Source organism: Leuciscus leuciscus (assembly GCF_965113295.1).
Source record: "Leuciscus leuciscus genome assembly, chromosome: 11".
In the NCBI taxonomy this organism is placed as follows: Eukaryota; Metazoa; Chordata; class Actinopteri; order Cypriniformes; family Leuciscidae; genus Leuciscus; species Leuciscus leuciscus.
In genome coordinates this window covers 15,553,837-15,576,658 of record NC_138735.1, presented here as the reverse complement: position 1 = coordinate 15,576,658, position 22,822 = coordinate 15,553,837, and the positions used below count along the sequence as shown (strand labels likewise).

The 22,822-nt window shown below is 36.8% G+C and overlaps 1 protein-coding gene and 1 long non-coding RNA gene across 4 annotated transcripts; one reads left to right on the top strand and one right to left on the bottom strand.

Moving 5' to 3' along the window:
* The first annotated feature begins 382 nt into the window (after nt 1-382).
* Nucleotides 383-2,660, top strand: LOC309508844. The gene is made up of 2 exons (XR_014209726.1): nt 383-1,928; nt 1,986-2,660. It is a non-coding gene; the product is annotated as an uncharacterized lncRNA (long non-coding RNA).
* A 3,744-nt stretch (nt 2,661-6,404) lies between these two features.
* LOC309509917 (transmembrane and immunoglobulin domain-containing protein 1-like) lies at nt 6,405-15,283 on the bottom strand. 3 transcript variants are annotated; one of them, XM_082184913.1, is made up of 8 exons: nt 13,372-15,283; nt 12,867-12,938; nt 12,334-12,702; nt 8,150-8,460; nt 7,780-8,043; nt 7,570-7,654; nt 7,447-7,498; nt 6,405-7,337 (listed from the first exon to the last, which is right to left on the bottom strand). In XM_082184913.1, exons 4-8 carry the CDS (start codon nt 8,163-8,165, stop codon nt 7,284-7,286), a joined length of 471 nt encoding a protein of 156 aa, XP_082041039.1. In that variant the 5' UTR covers nt 8,166-8,460; nt 12,334-12,702; nt 12,867-12,938; nt 13,372-15,283; the 3' UTR covers nt 6,405-7,283. The 3 variants fall into 3 exon arrangements, with proteins under 3 accessions (XP_082041039.1, XP_082041038.1, XP_082041037.1); XM_082184912.1 differs by lacking the exons at nt 6,405-7,337; nt 7,447-7,498; nt 7,570-7,654 and having other exon boundaries at nt 7,904-8,043; nt 12,334-12,637; nt 13,372-14,388; XM_082184911.1 differs by lacking the exons at nt 6,405-7,337; nt 7,447-7,498; nt 7,570-7,654 and having other exon boundaries at nt 7,904-8,043; nt 13,372-14,387.
* Between the last annotated feature and the right edge of the window lie 7,539 nt (nt 15,284-22,822).

Below are 22,822 nucleotides of genomic sequence, written 5' to 3'. Positions count from 1 at the left end.
GCCGATTTTTTTTTGTCCCAGTCCAGCCCTGATTATGTGTCTACCACCGCAGACATTTGTCCTTTATCCTGTTGTCTGTGGATTTTACAGTGAGGCATATTTCTTTGTGCAGACATGGATATTGTTCTTTCATATGGTTTTACATGCCATTTTGTATAGGCTACATTTATAAACACTATGCGGACAGGCTAAGTGATGATAGGGCTATGATTTTTGTCCGTATCTACAGGGTAAATTAAGAAATGGGAAAGTAAAGTAATAAGTAGTGAAGTTACTTTTCAAATGCAGTAACTAGTAAAGTAATCTCATTACAATTTACAGAAGTAACTAGTAACTAGTAACTAATTACTTTTTTTGAGTAACTACCCCAACACTGCTTGCCAACGCTTTCGAAATTTGACCAAAAACATTGAAATTACGATTATTTTTGTCAGCTATATGACTTTTTAGATCTAGCTTTCTGCCTGTTTTAAATCAGACACTAAAGTAGTAAGAAAGTAGTAAGATGACATTTATTTGAATACATTTTTGAGAGAGAGACAAATGATATGCGTCTGTGCAGCATCTCTCTACTAACAATTAAGCTCTAAGTTTAATTACTTCAAAAACAGCACCTTTACCACCTTATTGCTGAGTAATATAATGTAGCAGTTCAGTAGCGAAACAAATTCATTTATAAAAGTCGAGAGGCAGCGTTGAAAAACAATATGCTATAAAAAATATAGACAAAACTGTTCCATGTATTATGTATTTCAGCAAAAGTAACTTTATTATTTATTTAATGAAATATGAGTGATCCCAGCTGTCGTTACGTCTGTGTTATAGACTGCTGCATGGATGACATGTCGTTATAGGAAAAAACCCTGAAATGAGTTCGTATTTTAGCATCGTCCTGAAGTCAATCGTTTTTTTTAATGGGTTTTGGTTAAATGCCTGAAATAAGGTCTGTGGTGAAGCTCAAAGCACAGGCTCAAAATATTTTCACGTTTTCTTCTAAAATATAAAATACATCAGTAATACCCTCTTGTGATGTTTTTTTTTTAAACTATTTACTTGCCTTTTAAAAGGTGGTTACTAACAAGTTGCTAAATGTGACGACAGAGGTTGTCTGGGACATTACACATCATCAGCTGAACAAGTAAACTCTTCTACTCACTAGTCCGCTTTCACAGCCTTGTTGTGTTTATGACACTCTTGCAAACTACTATAACTCAAACTTTCAGGAAAAATCCTATTGGGTTTTTGTTGAGGGAACCAAGGTGATGCTAACTAAAAAAAAAAACAGGCCATCCCTGCACCAATAACCTTTAGTTTTGAGACTACACCCTTTCCACTGATAAAGAAAGTCTTCTTATGCAGGAGATACGATGAGGAAAACAACAGTTTCCAAAGTTCAGAGGGAATATTATTTAAAGGTGCACTATGTAGCTTTTTTTGTAAAAATATATCAATACACCACCAATTCTTCTTCCAAAACGTGTTTTTGTCTTACCCTGATCTAAGCCCATTATAAGTGTTTATATTTTAAACTGAGTAGGATGATTTTTGCATGAAATTGCGAACATATGTCCCCAGGGCTCTCAAGTGTCAGGCATTGAGCGTGACAGTCACTCATTTCGGTCTTTTGTCACGCACTCCCGCCACACATTGTATTTCTCACGTGGAAAAACAATTTATAATATGCCGCAGCGATAAAAATGTATCTGGCCACGCCGCTCTCACTTATGGAACCGGCAGGAATCAAGTGTGTCTCCCCTAGAATTCTTAGTCGAGCCTGCCACTTTTCAGCAAAAAAAAAAAAAAAAAGGGGGCTACACAATAGCCAATCAGAAAATAGCACTATTGTATCTGGGTAAGATTTTACGCAACAACCAATGAAAAAAAAGGATATCCTGGAATTGTTCACGTAATTCTACAACTCTTCGAAAGTTTCGTTCACCCACAGAGGAAACCACTCCGAGCTCCGAGCATCACTTTGAGCACAGAGTAAGTCATGATCTCCTGTTTTAATGTTACAACAAATTCACAACTTGTTTGACACAAACAGTGACAACTTGACTGCTGTTAGAGAATGTTTCCCAGATAATTAGCATCAGTTTTTCATGAGTGTTTGTAACTTAGCCTACAGTTTTACAGCCTATTCACTGACAACACCTGCTCAGAATAAGTAGCCTAGTCGTATTTTGCGTTATCACACGATGACTGACATATTGTCACATTATAAACATCTCTCTCTCCAAATAGGCTTAATAATTTTATTAGCACTAAATAAATTAAAGTGTATTGCATAGTCGATGTTACACTTTTAAAATCATGCATATTTTATAATTATATCCTGGCCATGGATGCATTAATCATTGCATCTGTCTTTCAAAGATGTCAGGTAAAAAGCAATTAAGCATCCTCTCATTCGCCCTGAGAGGAAAGTCCCCTAAAAAGGCCAGGTTAGAGGATGCTGGCCCAGAGAAGGTGGTGAAAAGGGTACAGTGCAGGTGGAAGGCAACAAGTCCAAAAAGGCAACAAACACTTACAATAAACAACACCAGTCATAATCTCTCAATCTCTCTCTCTCTCTCTCTCTCTCTCTCTCTCTCTCTCTCTCTCTCTCTCTCTCTCTCTCTCTCACACACACACACACACATAAGCAGAAATTGAATAAATACTTTGAATTTGGTATTTGAGCAATTTTTAATAACAACAACAAAAACACTAATAACAATATTATTAATGAAACACCCCCATTCCCGCAACCCATCCAACCCTGGGGGGAATGTCACTCTTGCCTGTCTTCAAAACTTGAGAGCCCTGTGTCCCTCGTACGTGCGAGTCTCGTCATATCCGTAAATAGAGAAAAGTTGCTCTGGCTACTTTGACGCATGTGGGACTGCCATAGGTTAGTTGTCACAATGAGCGAGAAAGGTTGACATGGAGCACACTAAATCTTGAACCTGCGGGGAATCACCTGTCTTAAAAAAACACTAAACAGGGAAGTTTCTGCTTGCAAAAAAAGATTGCAAAAGATCTCAAAACGACAATCAAGATTTGCTTGGCTTTTTGGAGACAGCGAGAACTGTGGGATTTGAAATGTTGTAAAAGCAACGCAGAGATGGGGGTTTCAATACTCAGCTGGTGAGTAAGGCGTTTTATTGAACAGATAAGTTGCTATATGTAGCTCTCTAACAGAGTTAATTGTAAAGCATCATCTATTGTGAAGGGTCATTTCATTATGATTGTTGTAGCGCTGTGCTGGAATTTATTTTCAAGGAAGTAACGTGTCTATTAATTGGTATAGCTAGAGTAACGTCTTCAGCTAGTCAGCTTGAGATTCTTTCCATCTAATCTGGTTATATTCCATAAAACTTGTAGTGAATATTTTATGAACAGTATGATAAATATTAATCCGCACATTTACGCAGAGCCGAAGTACAACCAAAATAATGTTCTTCTGCAAAATGTACGCGGTTTTGTTTTTTAACTTCCAGAAGGCCAAAAGGTACATAGTGTGCCTTTAAAAGTTTTCGGTAACACTTTATAATAGCGTTCTGTTGTAAGTCTTTTAAGGTGGTTAGTTAATGATGAACTAATCATTTACAAAACATTCATAAATAATTAGCAAGTGATATACTAACATTTTATGTATGTTTTGTAAATTCCGTTACAAGTCATTTACAAGTGATGATGATGATGATGAATTTTATTTATAATGCACTATACATTTGACATCAAATCTCAAAGTGCTACAAGGCTCAAACAGATAAAAATAATTAAAACAAATACACAAACACTTAAAAATACTTAAAAATACGCTTTTCTGAAAAGGAAGGTTTTCAGTTCTTTTTTAAAAACATCCGTGGTCTTAGGAGCTCTGAGTTTTTCTGGAAGGGCATTCCACAGACGAGGAGCGGATGCTTTAAAAGCCCTGTCGCCCATAGTCTTGAGCCGTGTCCTAGGTGTAACCAAGAGTTCGCCTGCTCTGGTCCGGGTGGAGGTGTGTGGGGAAAGGAGTTCTCTCTTCCTCTCTCTTCCTCTCCTCTGTCTGCTTTCTGTAACAGTATGCTTTTTCCTGTGAGTTTTTTGCTTTTCTATGCATTTTTTTGCATAGCTGTAGTTTTTTTTTTTTTTTTTTTGGGGGGGCCAAATAATTGTTGTCAGATTAATACCTTAACCAAGTTTAGCGTTTTGTTTTCCTTCATATTTATAATCTAAAACAAATATTTTACACATATTTTGATGGTTTAATCGAACTTGTTGGGTCATAAAAAACAAATATCCCTTCTGGACGTCACTTTTGGCCACTACTGTATGAGAATCATAATCTCAGATCATGAAATAAAAAAAATAAAATAATAATAATATACAACTATATAAATATACAGTAATGTCAGCTTAAACATGCCATGTCATACAAATACAAATAAATCAATAACCTTTTGTTCAATTAACAGTATGTGACACAATAATTTCAAAACTGGATGACAAGTCAACATTAGTTATTTCCAATCAGTTGTCAGTCCTTTTTTCCCATTATAATAACGGAATCATAAGTTTAGTTTTATGGATATTTTTGGCTTTGTTGCGGTCTGAGAAAAGGAACTGAACCTTTCTCTGAATTGCATAGGAGTTTTTAATAAGAAAGTAGAATGTTTACATGCTTTTTTTGCATGTTCCTCAAGAAATTGAATTAAAGTTGAATTAAAAAAAACTCACAGTGCACAGTGAGTAAAATGTGGATTACAAACATAATTCTTCTTTACGTACAAATTCGTTCATCATGCAGGAAAAGAGTTGAGATGTGAATCAACATGCAGAAGTTTTAATAAAAACTGACAATGAACAAAACAGTTCAGGAATATAACTGCAAAAGACAATGATAAACTAAACAAAACTCAGATGAGTAACATAAGCAGTAACCAAAGAAACAAATGAGAATAAAGGGCCTGTCCAAATATACCCACTTCTTGCGGTCTTGACCACTTGAGAGCACGTGAGCGTGACAGGAAGTGCGCAAGACTGTCTCTCTCAGGTCTGAAAAATGCCAAAGCGCAGTACACTCAATGCACTAAATTCACACTATCTCTCATACCACTTCGGATCGGTCTTTGAGGCTAATGAACAGGATCACGTTCAGGATCTTACGTGCCCGGATTTCATTTCACGGATCATGTCTAGGAAAACTTTATTGTTAGTTAGATCAGATGTTAAATATAATTTGTTTGTAAAGCATAAAGTGTTGCACATTTTATTGATGCAGAGACTGCAGAGATTAGATGTCATTTGTAAAACGTCTGAAAATGAAGCACCACAATCCCATTGAGTAAACAAAAATCTTAAAACACTTGCAGGCTTCATGCCCACTAGAACATTTTGGCCAAACTATGGAAATAAGTCATATAAGTAGACAAGTGGTCAACTGCAAAAACTGTAAGGGTGTTTTTGGACTGGCCCATACATACTTAGGAACCATGACAACCATGGAAACAGGAACTAAACACAGGAATGAAAATCAAAATAAGAGTCTTTGAGCAGAAATAAACAAAACTAGATGTGAATAAAAAGTAAAAATTAAAATAATTCATTCTAATCAAAAAATTTACTTCTCTGATGGTCTGATCTCTCAATTTTACTCAATATTTGTGTGAAATGGATTTTTATGCTTTTTAGAGTATTGTGTTGTTAGTTATGAAACACAATAACAGCAAACTGTATTGAACAACAATCTGTTTATCTTTAACCTTCCTGAATTCCATTTTCAACAATTTTTTTTTTTTATCTGTATCTTTGCTTTTTGTTTATACTATCAAAACGTTGATCATGTGATTTAGATGATCTACACAAACATTGATGCTGTAAATCAGTGGTTCTCAACTCCAGTCCTCGGGACCTGCTGCTCTGCACATTTTGTATGTCTCTCTTATCTGACACACTCAGATCAGTTCATGGAGTCTCTCCTGACGAATAAAGTGTGTTAAATAAGGGAGACATACAAAATGTGCAGAGCAGCGGGTCCCGAGGACTGGAGTTGAGAACCACTGCTGTAAATGATCGTCCGTCTTCCTTCATGTAAGAGCCTTGAGTGAATCATTGCTTTATTATGTTGCAAGAAATGTTCCCGACCCTGCTTGTGGCATAAGGTGTTACTTTAAAAACATAAGGTTAGACTGGGAATGAATGACCACTGAATTCCTGAAGACATGAATTAAGAATAAAATGGGAAGAGACAGAAAAGACACAAAACCATAAATATTCCAACTTTCTGAAGGAGTAATCTAAACATATGACTGAACATATGACAGATTACTCAGGAACAATAAGATTCCTTTTGGTAACATAAGTTAACTGCATTAGTTAATATGAACTAATATGATAATAATCCTAAATTAATCTTAATGTTAATCTTAATTTGTATATTATCCAAGTAGATGACATTTTCTGTTAAATCATATGTTTATGATTTTGATGTAGAGTAATAGCAGACACACTCAAAAAAAAAAAAATGTATATGTTGGCATTAATTACCTTTTTTATGTCAACAGGTTCCACATAACTGGGTTACATTAAAACAAACATAATTTGTTCATGTAACTTCAGCATCACGGAATTAAGTCATTTTAAGCGACCCCCTTTAAGTAGTCTCAAAGTGAATTTTTAAAGGCTCCCTGACATGATTCAGGTATTCATATTTATATACTCATTCATCCATTAAGATTTCATTTATTTTAGCGACACACAATTGAATTGATAGACTATAGCTAGCTATTTTCAAGTAGCAATCTTAAATGCTAAAATGTACATGCCTATGCAGCTAAACGTAATTGAGTCAGTTCACAGACTAACAAAATGCTCCACTCTTCTCCACAATGGTAACCCACTGTCATTTAAATGGTTCTAATAATTCCAATGTAATTGAACATTAAACACAATTACACACTATCAAGTCTTCCCCTTTTCTTATTTTGTCAAAAAAACATAAAATAACACTTAATTTTAACATTTATTCTCTCTTAATTCAACCATATGCAAAGCATGCTGGGAACTAACAAGCACCACCCAGTTTCAGTTAATGCAACACAAATCATTCATGTAATCCAACACAAACGGATTAAGTAAATTTAAATTTTACATATATTTAAGCACATTGAACACAATCAATTTAAGTTAGGACAAAATGTACAGCAATTGTGTAGCTTGAGCTCATTTTAATTGAGCAATTTGAACAAGCAGCAGTTTGTGGAAAAGTCAATTGCTCATTATGGATCATGTGATTTATGTTACAGCATCTGTCATTACACTCTTTTTATGAAATCATTTACATAAATGCAATCGATCTGTTCACGATCCTGACAAAGCAAAAAAAAGTCATTATTTACATTTTATGAGAATGTCTATTATGATGTTTCTCATTAGTGATCGCAATAATGCAATCCTTTTAAAAAGTGTAGAACTTACCTGAACAGTTTCCCTAACAATGGATTCACTGGATGCTCTTGCCTTTTGTGCCCTGTATCAACAGGAAATACATAAATCACAAACATGAACATTTGTGGAATATCATATTTAGTCTTTGCATACCTTTTTAAAAGTGTGGCCAGAAGAAATAACAACAGTAAAGCTAAAATTCCTCCTACACAGCCGGCGATCACAGGCACAGATAATTCTAATGGGTGGCAGATAAAAACAGAAATAAACAGATGCTGGTTATACACAATATAGACAAAGTCAAGCCATAAAGCCGAAACCTTTGATTAGAATTAGCATGTCAAATTTATAAATTAAGCTCACCTGGCACAATCAGCTGGATCTCTTCTGACCTCTGAGTACCATGTTCATTCTTTGCTTTGCAAGAGTACCAGCCTCCACTGCTCCTATTTACAGTAAAGATCAGTTGTTCTCCTAAATCCAGCTGATTCTCCTGTCCACGTTTGTGCCAGGAGAAGATCATGTTATTTGATGGATTGGCTTTGCTTTTGCAGGTCAAAGTCACATTAGTGCCAACAGAGACTGAAGCAGATTGATCGATGGTGATGCGAGTTTCTTTTGGAGGAACTTGAGGGCAAAACAGAAACTTCTTTAGATAAACAATTTTTTTATATATTACACATCTGAACATATTAATGCTAATAAAATAGCAAAACTACTCTAAATCACTTACACAGGACTTGTAGCATCACGGTGGTCTCCACAGTTGAGTCTTTAGATGTTTTTCTTGGATATGTAGCAGTGCAGGAGATGTTCTTTCTGTGATCCAAGCTTTGAAGGTCATGTTTGAAAACACTGACTGGGTTTTATTAGGTTTCTCCTGTAACTGTGTTGTAATGTGGGCAGATTCAGGGATGTTGGACCAGGATATTGTAGGAGGTTGTTTGGGGCAGGGGGCTTCAGCAGAGCAGCTCAGACTGACTGTTGTTTCCTCCATCACTTCTTTCAGATCAGTGGGTTTAAGGATGAGAGGTTGTGGTGAATCTACAGGGCAAAGTGTACATGTCATAAAATACTGTTACATTTAAGGAAAACATACAACAACTATACATACTTCAAAAATTAATAAGCATACCCAGATAATTTCATTTTGTCCGATTGATGAATTGATTGGTTGGTTGTGGTTTGCTATTGCTGTGATCTCATGTGAGTGGCAGGTTATCCTGCCTTCATGCCGAAAAACACCATCAGAGAAGAGAAGGCATGCTGTTGCAAGATGGAGGGAGAGTTTTTTTTTTTTATTAAAGATTTTGAGGGCACACGAATAAAAAAATAAAAAATAGTGAAACATATCAAATATGTTTGACATCCTTTGACTGGATGGAATCCGAGTGTGTGACCATTTTACACTCGATTTTCTGTGAAATCTGTCAACTCAAATCTGCAGACTGGCTCTGACTTTCGACAATAGTGTTGACTCGTCCAGACTGTAAATCCAGATTGTGTTTTGTGTTTGTGTAATGTATTTTATAAATTGCTTTTGTGAATTGCTTTTTTTGTGAATATATCATTGTTTTTCATGCACATGAATTGTTTTTTGAGCATGTGAAATAAGTTTTATGTAAATTTGCCTATGCATATGTGCATCATATCTTTTGCGTGAATTAAGTCACCATGGAATCAAATTTGACATTTATAATTTTGTATTGAATATTTAAGAATTTATTATGATTGATTTATGTGTGCATTTCATTATTGTTTTTTTGTTTTTTTTTAAGCATGTGCCCTCATAATCTTTAATCAAAATAACTTCCCCTCCCTCTTGCAGCGACATCTCTTCTTTTCTCTGATGACTTACATGACATCAAATCAATAACAAACCGCAACCATTGTCCATTGACAAAATCAAATCCCACCCTACATTTTTTCTTATTTAAGAAACCATATTACTCAGATATCATCACTTTGGGGCACTTCGGATCTTTTCAGGAAAAACACCCTGGAAATCCAGAGTTCTTGCGAGAACACAAGTTGAATTTGCTCAGCGAGTTTACTCTGGCATCGAGTAATGATGCTCGTTAAATTTGCCCTTGTATCCGAGCTGCACCAATCACATCAGGTTATCTGATATAGGCGGGCCAGAGGCGAGCTAAACAGATGACGACAGCACGTCGAAGTCATTAGTAAACATTGCAAGATGGCTATGGATGAACACCGGTTGTTTGAAACGGCTTTGGCCGATACAATGAACGAGTTAGACTTGGCTTTTTATCTAAAGCTGGGTACACACCAAAATATTTTTTACATCTTTTAAGATTTTCAAAATGTGATAGACCACACACATGAGGACAAAAAATCCTAGATTTAACCGTTTTGCTCCTATAGAGTGTGGTGTGCCTTGATGTGACAAAGACAGCACACCACACATGAACAGATTTTCAACCAGATACTCGACTGTGAACACAGGAAATCTCGCAAAATCTCGTGAGACCTCAGAAAAAGCATGGCGGACGATATGCAGGAAGAAATTGCGATGATAGTGTTTGGAAAGGTTTTACACAACACGTTGTATAAACATTTGTGCTGTTGCCACAAATCAACAAGCTGATCCTCCATCTCTGTCCACATCAATTTCACTTTGTGCTGCGCCATGAATGCGTTTGTTATGCTTCCGTCTTCCATCATCTCGCTTTCTGATTGGATATTGTTTCGTTTCACGTGATAATCTCCAGAGCGTGCGTGCGTTTGTCCTTGGGGTTCCCCCCACACATCAGGATTTCTGATCGTAAATATTAAACATTGAATATTTACGATTCGCGATCGGGGCGGCTCCGACGTTCTTCCGATCAGGTTCGGACACTCTTAACACACCTCACACCAAGGGAAAATCTGATAAAATAATCTGCAGAACCATCAAGATAATCGGGACATAGCTAGGATTGTCAGAAGGGGGGAAATCGGCCCAAAATCAGCCCGATTATCTTTTGGTGTGTACCCAGCATAAACGAGGAACAGAAGACGGCGCTCTAATCGTTCCTTTGCAAGAAGGGCGTTTTTGCTGTTTTGCCGACCGGATACTGCAAGAGTCTAATCTACCAGTTAGCTCCGCTGGTAGCTAAGCGTATGGGGTTTATTGTTGTGATTGGTCGTGGTGTTATCCAATTGCGTGCAGTGAGATTTTCAAATGCATGCTTGGCGCCGCCCCTCAAGCTGGCCGATTTCATTAGTCGAAGCCAGACCATTAATCTTTCAGATTTAGGTCTGGATTTCCAGGCTAGAAAAACACTGTATTTTTTTAATAATTAAAAAACATGTTGTCAAAGTTGATATTGTGGCTTTATATGGTCAGACACTTGATTAGGTTTTTTACCAGAGAATTTCAGAGATGTTTGGACATAGGGCTGTTTTGTCATCATTAGAACAGCCGCATTTGAGGCAGTAAGTACATCACATTACGTTTTCATCAACTTACAGGTTATAAAGTTTACTGTAGCTATGTGGGCGCTCAGTTTTTTCTGTCATTTGGCTAGGCTAGACTAAGACAATCTTCTCTGTTCCTTAAATTCAAATACCTTTATACTAACAGTTCTACAAGCTAACAGTTCTTTATTTACCCTTGCACTGCAAAAAATTAAAAATAAATACTGCCTCCAAACTGCACTTTATTCACGATAGACGGATGAGGTTTTACCAACAGATTGAGGATCCAATGGAGTTACGAGGTTTAGTCACAAGCTCTTTTTAATACTTTTCATTGGTCAGATATTTGCAAAACCCACAGACAGACGTACAGGGTGATCAATAGTAATGATTAAAATAAAAATTACCAAATGTGGAGATCCAAGGTTTCCGCTCAAGATATACGCCACAACTGACGTAACTATCACAACTTCTGTTTCATGCTGTTTCACGTTTCACTTCTGTTTCACGTTCATGCTTTATACTGATTGACTCTCCTCTCCCTCCTCACACCTGCCTCCATTTTGTTATTTGTTATTTGTTATTTGTTATTTCCAATACTATAATGTTCATTTGCACTGCTGACTGTTATTACAGAAACAACTGTTTACATATGCATCTTGCACTACTACCTTGACTGGAATATGCTCAATTTGCACTGCCGACTGTTTATTTACAGTACCGACTGTTTACATATACATTTGCAATACCATACTTTAACTGTAATATGCAATTACTTCCACTGCACTTTCACTCGGATAGCTCTGTCCAAACTTTATTTGCACTACTTTAAATCCATTGTTATACTGCTCATTTTAGCCTAACTTATACATATATCTATTTGTAAAATTCTGTTTATAGTAATAGCCATCTGTATATTATGCTCACATTCTGTTTATAGTAACCCATCTGTATATATATATTCATAGTACATATCTATCTGTAAAATTCTGTTTATAGTAATAGCCATCTGTATATTATATTCAGTACATATCTAGCTGTAAATTCTGTTCACAGTAATAGTTATCTGTATATTATATTCATAGGACAAATCTATCTGTAAATTTTTGTTTATAATAGTATTCAACTCTATATTTATTCAGTACATATCCATGTTCTGCACTTATGGAACCACTGTATATCCTGCACTTGCTGCTATTGCACTTCTGGTTAGACCTAAACTGCATTTCGTTGCCTTGTACCTGTACTTGTGTAATGACAATAAAGTTGAATCTAATCTAATCTAATCTAAAATGCTGACTTTAATAATACTAATCTGGCGCCATATAGGCAAAGCTTAGGGAAGTATCGATTGTAACATTTTGTTTAACCATGGAGGACACCATAAATTAGTTTTAGTTATAAAAATATTCAGGGAATTAATCATGAATCATAATCAGTGAGTAATTTAAAAATGTCACAACAGATTCATATAGTTTAAAGTGGAGCCCCACTTACCTGAGACAGAAATATTGATGGGATTCAGATATGTGTATTTCCAATCCGGTGACTTTATTTCCACCCTGAAGTAATAATTGTCTGAATGATTGTTCATGACATCATAGAAAACTGTGGTACATTCACGCTGACTAAGATTTCCAGTTATCTCTATACGACTGAATCCTTTGCTGATGTTTGTACTTCCATTATAAACTACCAAAGCCCATGGTTGGAGATAAACACGTTCATGCTTTATCCAGAAGCCAAATATACTTTCTGCATTCTTCAGTTCATTCTCTGGCACTTCAAATGTACAAGGTATCTGCACACAAGAGCCGCTCAGTGCTGTTATACTGTCTGGCAATTTTGCATTATATACTGGAGTGCCTGAAAACAGAACAGCAATATAAACACACAAACACCTTAAAATATCTTGTTTTGCAAAATTAGTGTAATACAGGGTACAAAATTAAAGCTAAATTAATTTTCTTACAACCGGTCTAAAGCTTTCTGATGATTTTATTTTCAGTTAGACAGCACAAGGATCTCACCTGAAGATACCAGTACAAGTTCATCCGTAATGAAAAGAAAAGTCATGAACGGAATGATATACATCTTGAGTTCTGCAGACAAACACACACAAAGACACTATGAAGACAATTTACAGTCTCGCTCCTTTTTAAAAAAAGACACTCCCAAATCTTAAAGCATTATATTTTCTGTGTGTCTCCTCATTAGGATTTTATTATGACTCGTATTTTCATTTTTATATTTTGTCTTACATGAATATATATCAATAATTAATTGTTTTGGTTACACTTTATTTTAAGGTGTCCGTGTTACATGTACAAATTTCACATTTAAGTACTGAGTAATACTAATTAACCACATGTATAGGGTTAGGGTGTGGTTATAGTTACATGCAATTATGCACAATTTATAGTAATTACTATAACTACATGCACGTGTTACAAGGACAGTAAAATAAAGTGCTACCCTTTTAAAACCTTTTTTTTTTAAATGTGATAGTCTTGAAAATGTATTGAACATCCTTACCTAGAGCAGTACAATCTGTAATTCAAGGAAAAACAGAAGTGAATAATTTTGTTCTCTTCACATACAATTACTATGCAAATATTTTTGGACATAGTTCCACTGTGGTTTTAACAGTTGGATGATTTCCATGACCAAATAAAACACAAACAAAACACTCTTGTCCAAAAAGTTCCAAGCATGCTGTAATCCATTCACACTATACTTTAAATTTAATATAACAAATATCTATGATTTCTGTACTTCAGCATTTTAAAATAACAGGTGACACTTTTTTAATATAGTATGTTGACTGTTGTACTTCCTCATGTGCAGACCTGGGGCCGTAGGCTATGTATAAAGCCACTCAGAGTAAAATTGTAGTCTCAAGTCTGTCAAAATTCTAAGAATGACATCATTTTACTCTTATTCCTAAACTTAAAAATAAGTGTGATTCATAAAGGTTCCTAAGTGTTAAGACTTGGTCTCAGCTCGTAAATTATTTAAGAGAGCTGGAGAGGTCTCCTAGTTAGGAGTAACAAGATGGCAGCAGAGAGGCAGTCCGCGGCCACGGACTTTTCAACGAAAATATGATGTATTGGAGTTAAATGATGACGGAGTTGATCAAACGATAAAAAAGTTGAATCATCAAGGTATTCTTTTTGTAACCTACCTTTAAGAAATTTTACAGCAATTAAATTAAATGAAAGTAATAATTATATTTTTGGCGACTGGAAAAATGCAGCAGTGCACCTATGATGACTTGGGCCCCCCAGTCCACAGTTAGCAGGCTCTTGAATAGCACTATTGTGGCACTGACCACAGCAAATATACAGTAGTGGCCAAAAGTGATGTGCAATTAATTTTTTTTAATTACCCTTCAAGTTTACTTAAACCATCAAATTATGAGGAAAATATTTTTATATTTATATATTTTTTAAATATGAGGGAAGAACAAAACACTAAACTTAGTGAAGACTTAGCATCTGCGAACTCAGACGTGTAAGTAGTACCGATCTTTTATACTACAAGTAGAACACGATTGGATAGATGAGAAGGTAATAAATGACGTATCAATTTAGTCTTCCTGGCAGAACTTACGCTAAAGCTTTCATTTCCATTGTAAAAAAGATAGATTAGTTATCTATTTAGTTCATTTATCTATACAGCCGAAAACAGTGATGAACAGTGACAAAAAAAAAATCATACCTTTTCTGCAACATAGTAATTTATTAATATTTCATAGTCCTCTCTTGTTTTTTTCATGTGTTCATAATTTCTTTGTATGACAGCCTGGCTAAAAAATATGTCTGTACAATTTGGAATGTTTCATTGTGTTATCACAAATAAACAATTGACCCCAGGCACAAGTACACAATACGCTTACAAAATCTTTAACACATTTTTAATACTATTTGAATAAAGGGTGAATCTGACAATTTTCCTTTGCTTCACTTTTCCACAGGGGATTCCACAGCATCAATACTAATTTGTGATAATTTTGCACAATGCAAAGCAAAAAAAAAAAACATTACATTAAATGATTGGTGTCATGCTGCAGTGACCTTACCCTTGCAGGCTCACTATTGGCTTATTCAGTGGTTGAGGGTGGCCATTTTGGGTTGACATACGTCAAGTCCTTAGTTTACAACACTTAAGTCCCACTTCAGTCAGCACTTAAGAATCAGTCTTATACGTTACTGAAAGTTGCTTTTAGCTTCTTTATAAAAGTCTCCTACTCTTAGAGAAGTCCTACTTTTTACTAAGAATTTTTTAATACTTAAGTCAAAGCTTAAGACTATTCTTAAGAGCAATTCTTAGAAATGTATACATACGGGCCCTGGGGCCGTATTCATAAAACATCTTAAGGCTAAAAGTAGCTCCTAACTTGCCGATTTAGGAGAAACTCTTAAAAATAATGAGCGTCTCAGTCCTAATTTAAGTAGGCAAGGCAAGGCAAGTTTATTTATATAGCACATTTCATACACAATGGCAATTCAAAGTGCTTTACATAGAAGAAATTTAAATAATAAAAAGAAATAAGAATAATTAAAACAGTTTAGAAAAATTTAATAAAATACAGTAGGAAAAATAAAAAATAATATTATTATAGATCTTTCCTTCAAAGGATTCCCTTAAGACTTAAATCTTTCCTTCTTTTAACCTTCAATCTTCTTACGACTTCCATCTATCAACTTTCCTTTAACTTTCTTTTCTCCCTCATTTACTCACACGTTCTTTTCACTTTCTTTAGCACTGCGTTCACATTCTTTCTCGACTTCCATCTATCAACTTTCCTTTAACTTTCTTTTCTCCCTCATTTACTCACACGTTCTTTTCACTTTCTTTAGCACTGCGTTCACATTCTTTCTCAGACGAAAACTTTAATATCGTCATTTAAACACTGTTCTACTTTCAAACCCACATTAATACACGTCACTTTCACATTATCACTTTCTTTTACCTTCTGAGTGGGCATTTACAGTTTCGGGCTAAATGCCCTGCTGACATAGGAGAAATTAAATAATTAAAAGAAATAAGGATAATTAAAACAGTTTAGAAAAATAAAATAAAATACAGTACAGTACAAACAGTCGGACGAACAGCGGCACAGTGCTCATTCAGTAAATGCATAGCTAAACAGAAGTGTTTTGAGTCTGGATTTGAATGTGACCACTGTAGGAGCACATCTGATCTCTTCTGGAAGCTGGTTCCAGCTGTGGCTGGCATAATAGCTAAAAGCAGACTCACCATGTTTAGAGTGAACCCTTGGTATTTCTAGCTGATATGATCCTAATGATCTGAGTGATCTGTTGGGTTTATATTCAGTGAGCATATCTGCAATGTATTGAGGTCCTAGGCCATTGAATGATTTATATACCAGTAATAGTACTTTAAAATCAATCCTAAATTTAACTGGGAGCCAGTGTAAAGACCTGAGGACTGGTGTGATATGTTCATATTTTCTGGTTCTGCTCAGAATCCTAGCGGCAGCGTTCTGTATGAGTTGCAACTGTCTTATGGTCTTTTTGGGAAGGCCAGTGAGGAGTTTATTACAATAATCCACCCTGCTGGTGATGAAAGCATGCACAAGTTTCTCTAAGTCTTGCCTGGAAACAAAGCATCTAATTCTTGCAATATTTTTCAGATGATAGTATGCTGATTTAGTTATTGCTTTGACATGACTACTGAAACTAAGGTCTGACTCTAGTGTCACACCAAGATTCCTGACTTGATGTTTAGTTGTTTGACCCCTAGAGTGAAGGTATGCGTTCACCTTGAGAACTTCATATTTGTTTCCAAACGCAATAACTTCAGTTTTGTCTTTGTTTAATTGAAGAAAGTTTTGACACATCCAACTGTTGACTTCGTCAATGCATCGGCACAAGGAGTCAATGGGGCTGTAATCGTTAGGCGATAGGGCTAAGTACAGCTGTGTGTCGTCTGCATAGCTGTGGTAAGCAATTTGGTTATTTCTCATTATTTGGCTCATTGGGAGCATATACAGGTTGAACAGGAGTGGCGCAAGGATTGAGCCTTGAGGGACTCCGCATGTCATGGATGTCCACTCAGACTTATGGTCTCCTATACTAACATAATAACCTCTCCCATCTAAGTATGACCTGAACCATTTTAGGACTATCCCAGATAGCCCCACCCAGTTTTCCAGCCTGTCAAGAAGTATATTATGATCGACAGTGTCAAATGCAGCACTGAGGTCGAGTAGTACCAGCACTGATAATTTTCCTGAATCAGTATTTAAGCGAATATCGTTTATTATCTTTATGAGCGCTGTCTCTGTGCTGTGATGCGGTCGGAAACCAGATTGAAAATTGTCAAAGTAACCATTTGAGCTTAAGAATTTGTTCAGCTGATTGAAGATAACTTTTTCAATGAGCTTGCCTATGAAAGGAAGATTTGAGATCGGTCTATAGTTGCTTAATATGGTCTTATCCAGATTGCTCTTTTTCAGGAGGGGCTTGACAACTGCAGTTTTCAGGGAGTTTGGAAAACTCCCAGAGAGAAGTGAGGCATTTACCACTTCTAGAAGATCTGCTTCTAAACTGTTTAGCACACTTTTGAAAAAAGATGTGGGAAGTGTGTCAAGAGCGCATGTTGATGTTTTAAGGTGTTGTACGGTTTCTTCCAAAATTTTGCCATCAATTTCTTTGAAGTCAGACATAGTAACTACTTTCTCAGGTGGTCTGATCTGTCTGACCTCAGTGCAACTCAAGGATGTGCTGATCACCTTTCTGATATTATTGATTTTCTCAGAGAAGAAAGAAGCAAACTCACTGCACTTGCTGTTTGAGAGCATTTCACTAGGAATCTGGCTTGGGGGGTTTGTCAGTCTCTCTACAGTAGCAAAAAGAGTGCGTGTGTTGTTTAAATTGCTGTTTATAATATTTGAGAAGAAAGTCTGTCTAGCTTTGCCTAGTTCCATATTGAAAGCATGCAGGCTGTCTTTGTAGATGTTATAATGGACTACAAGTTTTGTCTTCCGCCACATGCGCTCTGCTTTTCTGCATTGTCTTTTCATATGTTGCACTGCTGTTGAGTTTCTCCAAGGTGCTTTTTGTCTGCCACTCTTCTTCCTGACTTTGCAGGAGCAATATCATCAATTATATTTTTAACTTTTGAGTTAAAAGAATCAAGGAGAAAATCAACAGAGTCAGCAGATATGCTTGGTGTTAAAGATATAGCCTTCATAAATAGTACACTAGTGTTCTCATTTAAGCATCTCTTCTTGACAGACACAGATCTAGCTTCAATGGCAGGAGAGATCAATATATCAAAGAAAATACAGAAATGATCAGACAGTGCTACATCCTTAATAACAATCGATGAAATGTTTAGACCCTTACTGATAAGTAAATCTAGAGTGTGTCCATGATTGTGTGTGGGTCCATGTACATGCTGAGTCAGATCAAAAGTTTTTAAAACAGTTTTGATTTCTTTTGCCATATTGTTTTCTGCATTATCTATGTGAATGTTAAAATCTCCAGCAATGGCAAAACAGTCAAACTCTGAGGTAATTGTTGATAACAGTTCTGTAAAGTCCTCAGCAAAGGCTGGAGAATATTTTGGAGGCCTGTAAATAATGATAAGTAAAATGCGAGGAGCACCTTTTAACACAGTACCCAGATGTTCGAAAGACGGGTAATTCCCAAATGATATTTGCTTACATTGATAGATATCTTTAAAAAGAGCAGCTAGACCCCCACCTCTCTTAACAGCTCTGCAGACACTCATAAAAGTAAAGTTAGGAGGGGCTGTTTCATTGAGGATTGTTGCACTGCAGCTGTCTTCTAGCCAGGTTTCATTTAGAAACATAAAGTCCAGGTTGTTTGTGGTTATTAAGTCGTTGACTAGAAGTGATTTATTTTTAAGTGAGCGAATGTTTAAAAGTGCTAACTTAACAGTCTTACTTTTTGTCCCCACAGCAATCTTAGTTTGACATGTAATAGGCACCAGATTAGTTGGGTTTGCTGTACGGCTATTGAAGGCCTTAGACTTTCTATCTTGTAATAGAAAAGCAATAGAGAAAGATACAGGCACACTGGGTTCCCGCTTGTTCTGTAAACATTTGAGAAGGTTACTGTTATCATAACAGGAACCCAAAACACATCACTGAGAGCTGGTATCAGTTGTTTTTGGTTCACCTCGAGCAGATGGAGGAGGGTGTGGGCCCTGGCGTTTTGGCCGAAGAGGCCGAAGAGCTCTCACAGGAGGAGGGGGCGGGCGAGCTCGGCGCGCAGGCTTTGGTGTTTGAGGTGCCTGACGTTTTTTGGTTGGTATCTGGGGGCTTGCAGCAAAAGAGTGGGATAGTCTGGTTCCAGCATGCACGAGTTCTTCCATTTTCTGTGAGAAGCACAAAAGTGGAGTTGCTGGCGAGAGTGAGAAAGTATCTGGTGAAAGGGGCTGTTGCTCAGGTGTTATCGGAGGCTGGGATATGCTGTCCTGGCTTCCCTGGCTGTTTTCCAGGAAGTCGTCCTTGGGTGCTGAATCTTGGAGCAGTTCTGATATGACTGTCTGTGGTGAGCTCTGTGGGCAGGGCTCAGCTGAGATTGTGTCCGTGAGCAGAGGTTGTTGTGGCTCAGTGGTGTTATCATTGTCCTTGTGTGATGTGTCAACCGCATGTCCATTTTGCTGCTGAAGTGAAGTCCCGTGTTCATTCATACTGTTTCCAGGTGTGTGTGTGTCGTTCAGATTGACACACACTGCAGAAGGATGATTGAGGGAGAAGTCGATATTGTCCTTTAACACTCTTGAACCAAGTTTGTTTGGGTGATGGCCATCCCGATGAAATAGTTGTCTCTGACTCCAGAAAAGATTGAAGTTGTCAATGAAGTTTACTCCTTTTATATTGCAGGTTTTTTGCAGCCATGTATTAATCCCAAGCAGCCATGAAAACCTGTTTGTTCCTCTTGCTGGGAGTGGTCCACTGATGAATGTTTGAACTTTCAGTCTTTTAAGTGTTTCAAGAAGTTCATTGAAATCCTTCTTAAGGAGTTCTGACTGCTCTTTATGAATATCATTCTTCCCCACATGAATTATGAGTCGATTTGCAGTCTTATGTTTCATCAGAATGTTTTGAAGTTCCCTGTTTATATCAGAAGTTGTAGCTTGTGGAAGGCAGCATGTAGTTGTATCCCTGCTGCTAATGTTTCTGATTATGGAGTCCCCCACAATCAGAGTCCTTGGCTCGGCTGTGCTCTGAGCTGAGTGCCGCTGTCTGCTCGACCTTGAGCGCCAGTTAGCATCAGTGTTAGCTACTGGCTGATACAGTCTGTGTTCGATCATATTCATCATGTTTGGGGATTCCTCATTTACATTCATTAGTACTTCAAATCTGTTCTCAAGATGTATAGGTGTTGGTAGGAGACCAGTGTTTGCAGTCCTTGTCAGAGCTGTATCTGGGGTAGAGGATGCTACTGCGGTAATATGTGAGGCTCGTGACAATCTGATGTCTCGAGTGCCTTTGGGTCTCGCTCCCTGTTTGTGCCATCGATTTGTAAGTCGATCGGCTTGTTTCTGTACCTGTCGAGGAGCACTAGTTTCATGGGACTCACCGGCTATATGCTGAGGGCGTCCATGACGAAGCTCTGTTGTGTGTTCCGTCTGGTTTGGTGGTCCCGTAAATAACTTTGTTTCAAGAACTGCAATCCTTTGTAAAAGTCTGTGGCAGTTAGTGCAGCAAGTAGATTCCAGAAGAGGCATTTTCTCTCTTATCCTTGTAGGCAGTTGTGTTTTCCTTTCCCCGGAATGTAAGCTGGTCGGGTAGAAGAATTTTGCGTTTTTGTGGTAATCCAAACTTTGTCGTTTGAGCACTGTGCTGATTTGCTGAAGTTAAAATTAGGTGATAAAAGGAGCTAAAATATAAAAATATAGAAGATAAAATATAAAAGCGATAGAGCAAAGCGCGGAGCAGTAAGCAAGAGCGTCCGAACGGTAGCTGAGCTGAGCAGGAATCCCAAGTACTCCAAATTGTGTGCTCTGAAAGTATTTCACAAAGCATTTTAGCGCTAAAACCAGCTCCTAAATCTATGAAAAGTTAGGGGTAGTCAAGTCAAGAGGACTCCTAAGTCACTAAGATCAAATCACAAACAATCCTAAATGGCTGTTGCTGGCGATCCGCCTCAGCAATCCACCCAAAGACCATGTACACCATTGAGGAGGCAACAGGCGATAGAGCTTTGGGTGCTGAGCCTTTTCTTCATAAATTTTGATTTATAGATTTTAATCTGTGATGACATAAAGGTTCATTTATGTACAGGCAAAATACATTGAATGAATGCATTGTGAAATAAAACATTGCATTGAAGTTGAAAATAACGTTGTCTAGGCCGAAAGCCTTGTGGGCAGCTTGAGTGACCCGAGTTTGAGTTCCGGTTCGTGAACCTTTCATGATCCCGTCCCCCCTTTTCTCTCTCCCAATTCACTTCCTGTCTACTCACTGTCCTATCATAATAAAAAGACAAAATGCCAAATATAAATCTTCTAAAATAGATAAATAAATAAATAAAAAAGAAAATAATGTCCTAGCTGTGGCAGTTGTTTCAAAAGTTTACACTTACAATTGATCGAATAGAGTAAACGGGTAAAAAGAGCCTATTTTGTGTGCTGTCCGAGGGGATCGAGGGCTCCAAGCTCAGAATTCAGCCCAACCCCAGAGTATTCTCCCCTGTATCCCCGGCTGGGAAACGGAACCGGCCGAGAGTGAGGAGTTGAGGTGGAGGAGGGATGTGAGTCGGCTGTATGCCTTGATCCTCTCAATGTGATTGGACACATAATCTCTCGAGATGCAGACATGTTAGAGGCTGACAATTAGCTGAACATACTTGTTTAATTAGGGACACTTATCCTACATTTTAAAATCTTTATTCGAATATGGCAACATTTTTATTTTAAAACTTTTATTTGAATATGGCAACATATACCTTATATCATATTTCTATGATTAAATCACTGAAAGAGACCCCTCCCCCATCACTGTGTGCATAGATAGTTAGAGTAATGACATCATCCAGAGCAACAAGGTTAACCCCACCCTTTCTCTTAGCTAAAGACTTCTCTCTATTCCCTAGTAAAAGTGAGTCTCAGCAGCTTTGTGAATAGGTTTTAAGAGGAAATTCATAACTAAGAACTTTTACTGCTATTTAGGAGAAATCTTAGTGGTAAGATAAAATATTTTGTGAATACGGCCCCAGATCACTAGTAGTTCCTGCAGAGTGATAAGGTAACACTTGAGTTCTTATGATGCAATTTATGACCATGTTCAGGGTAAAAAAGGCAATCTGCTTATGTCTCAGACATGTTAATGTTGTGATTAGTAATTAATTAGTAATTCTTTATCATTTGTCATAGTTAGTTAGTAGATCTTAATGAGGCTAATCTTATTCAGTAATTATGGATTAATTAATAAGGTGTCAGGATTAGGTTTTGTTCTGGTTTGATTCTGGTACTGTTTCTTGTCATATTAAGTTGATCTAGTTCCATGTCTCAGTTTGTTCCCTTGGTTCATGATTCCGTTCAACTGTTGTCCTATATTAAATAACTGATTAGCCCCTCTGTACTTAAGTCCTGTATTCATTCAGTTCAATGTTCGGTGTTACATATAAAATACAGAAGCATTAATATACAAGTCTGTTCACTTCCGCAAAACAAACCAAATAAAACACACTCTACCTTCCATTGTTTATAAAATAATTGTCTTTATTCAAAAACCTTTTGAGCATTTAAAACTTCACAGGAAGTTCTTAAAAATGTCCATGGCTATAATGTTTTAGTTTTTTTATAAATGTTTTTTTTTGTTTTTTTTTGTTTCTCAATATGAAATAACCTGACTGTAAAAGGTGTTTAAGATCAGCTCTGAACTCCTCTGACTGAAATCGGTTTCATTTAAAATAAACTATAGTTGTAATGAACAAATATATACAAATTTTAGCCTGAAAACAACATTGGAAATTAATTT

Bases quoted from the DNA above. Each gene is read 5' to 3' on its own strand.
- LOC309509917 (XM_082184911.1), bottom strand. From the start codon at position 12,930: ATGTATATCATTCCGTTCATGACTTTTCTTTTCATTACGGATGAACTT. The intron at 12,703-12,866 runs GTGAGATCCTTG...TTCTGTTTTCAG, and splicing joins ACTTGTACTGGTATCTTCAG to GCACTCCAGTATATAATGCA. The intron at 8,461-12,333 runs GTAAGTGGGGCT...TTTGCCCTGTAG, and splicing joins CATCAATATTTCTGTCTCAG to ATTCACCACAACCTCTCATC.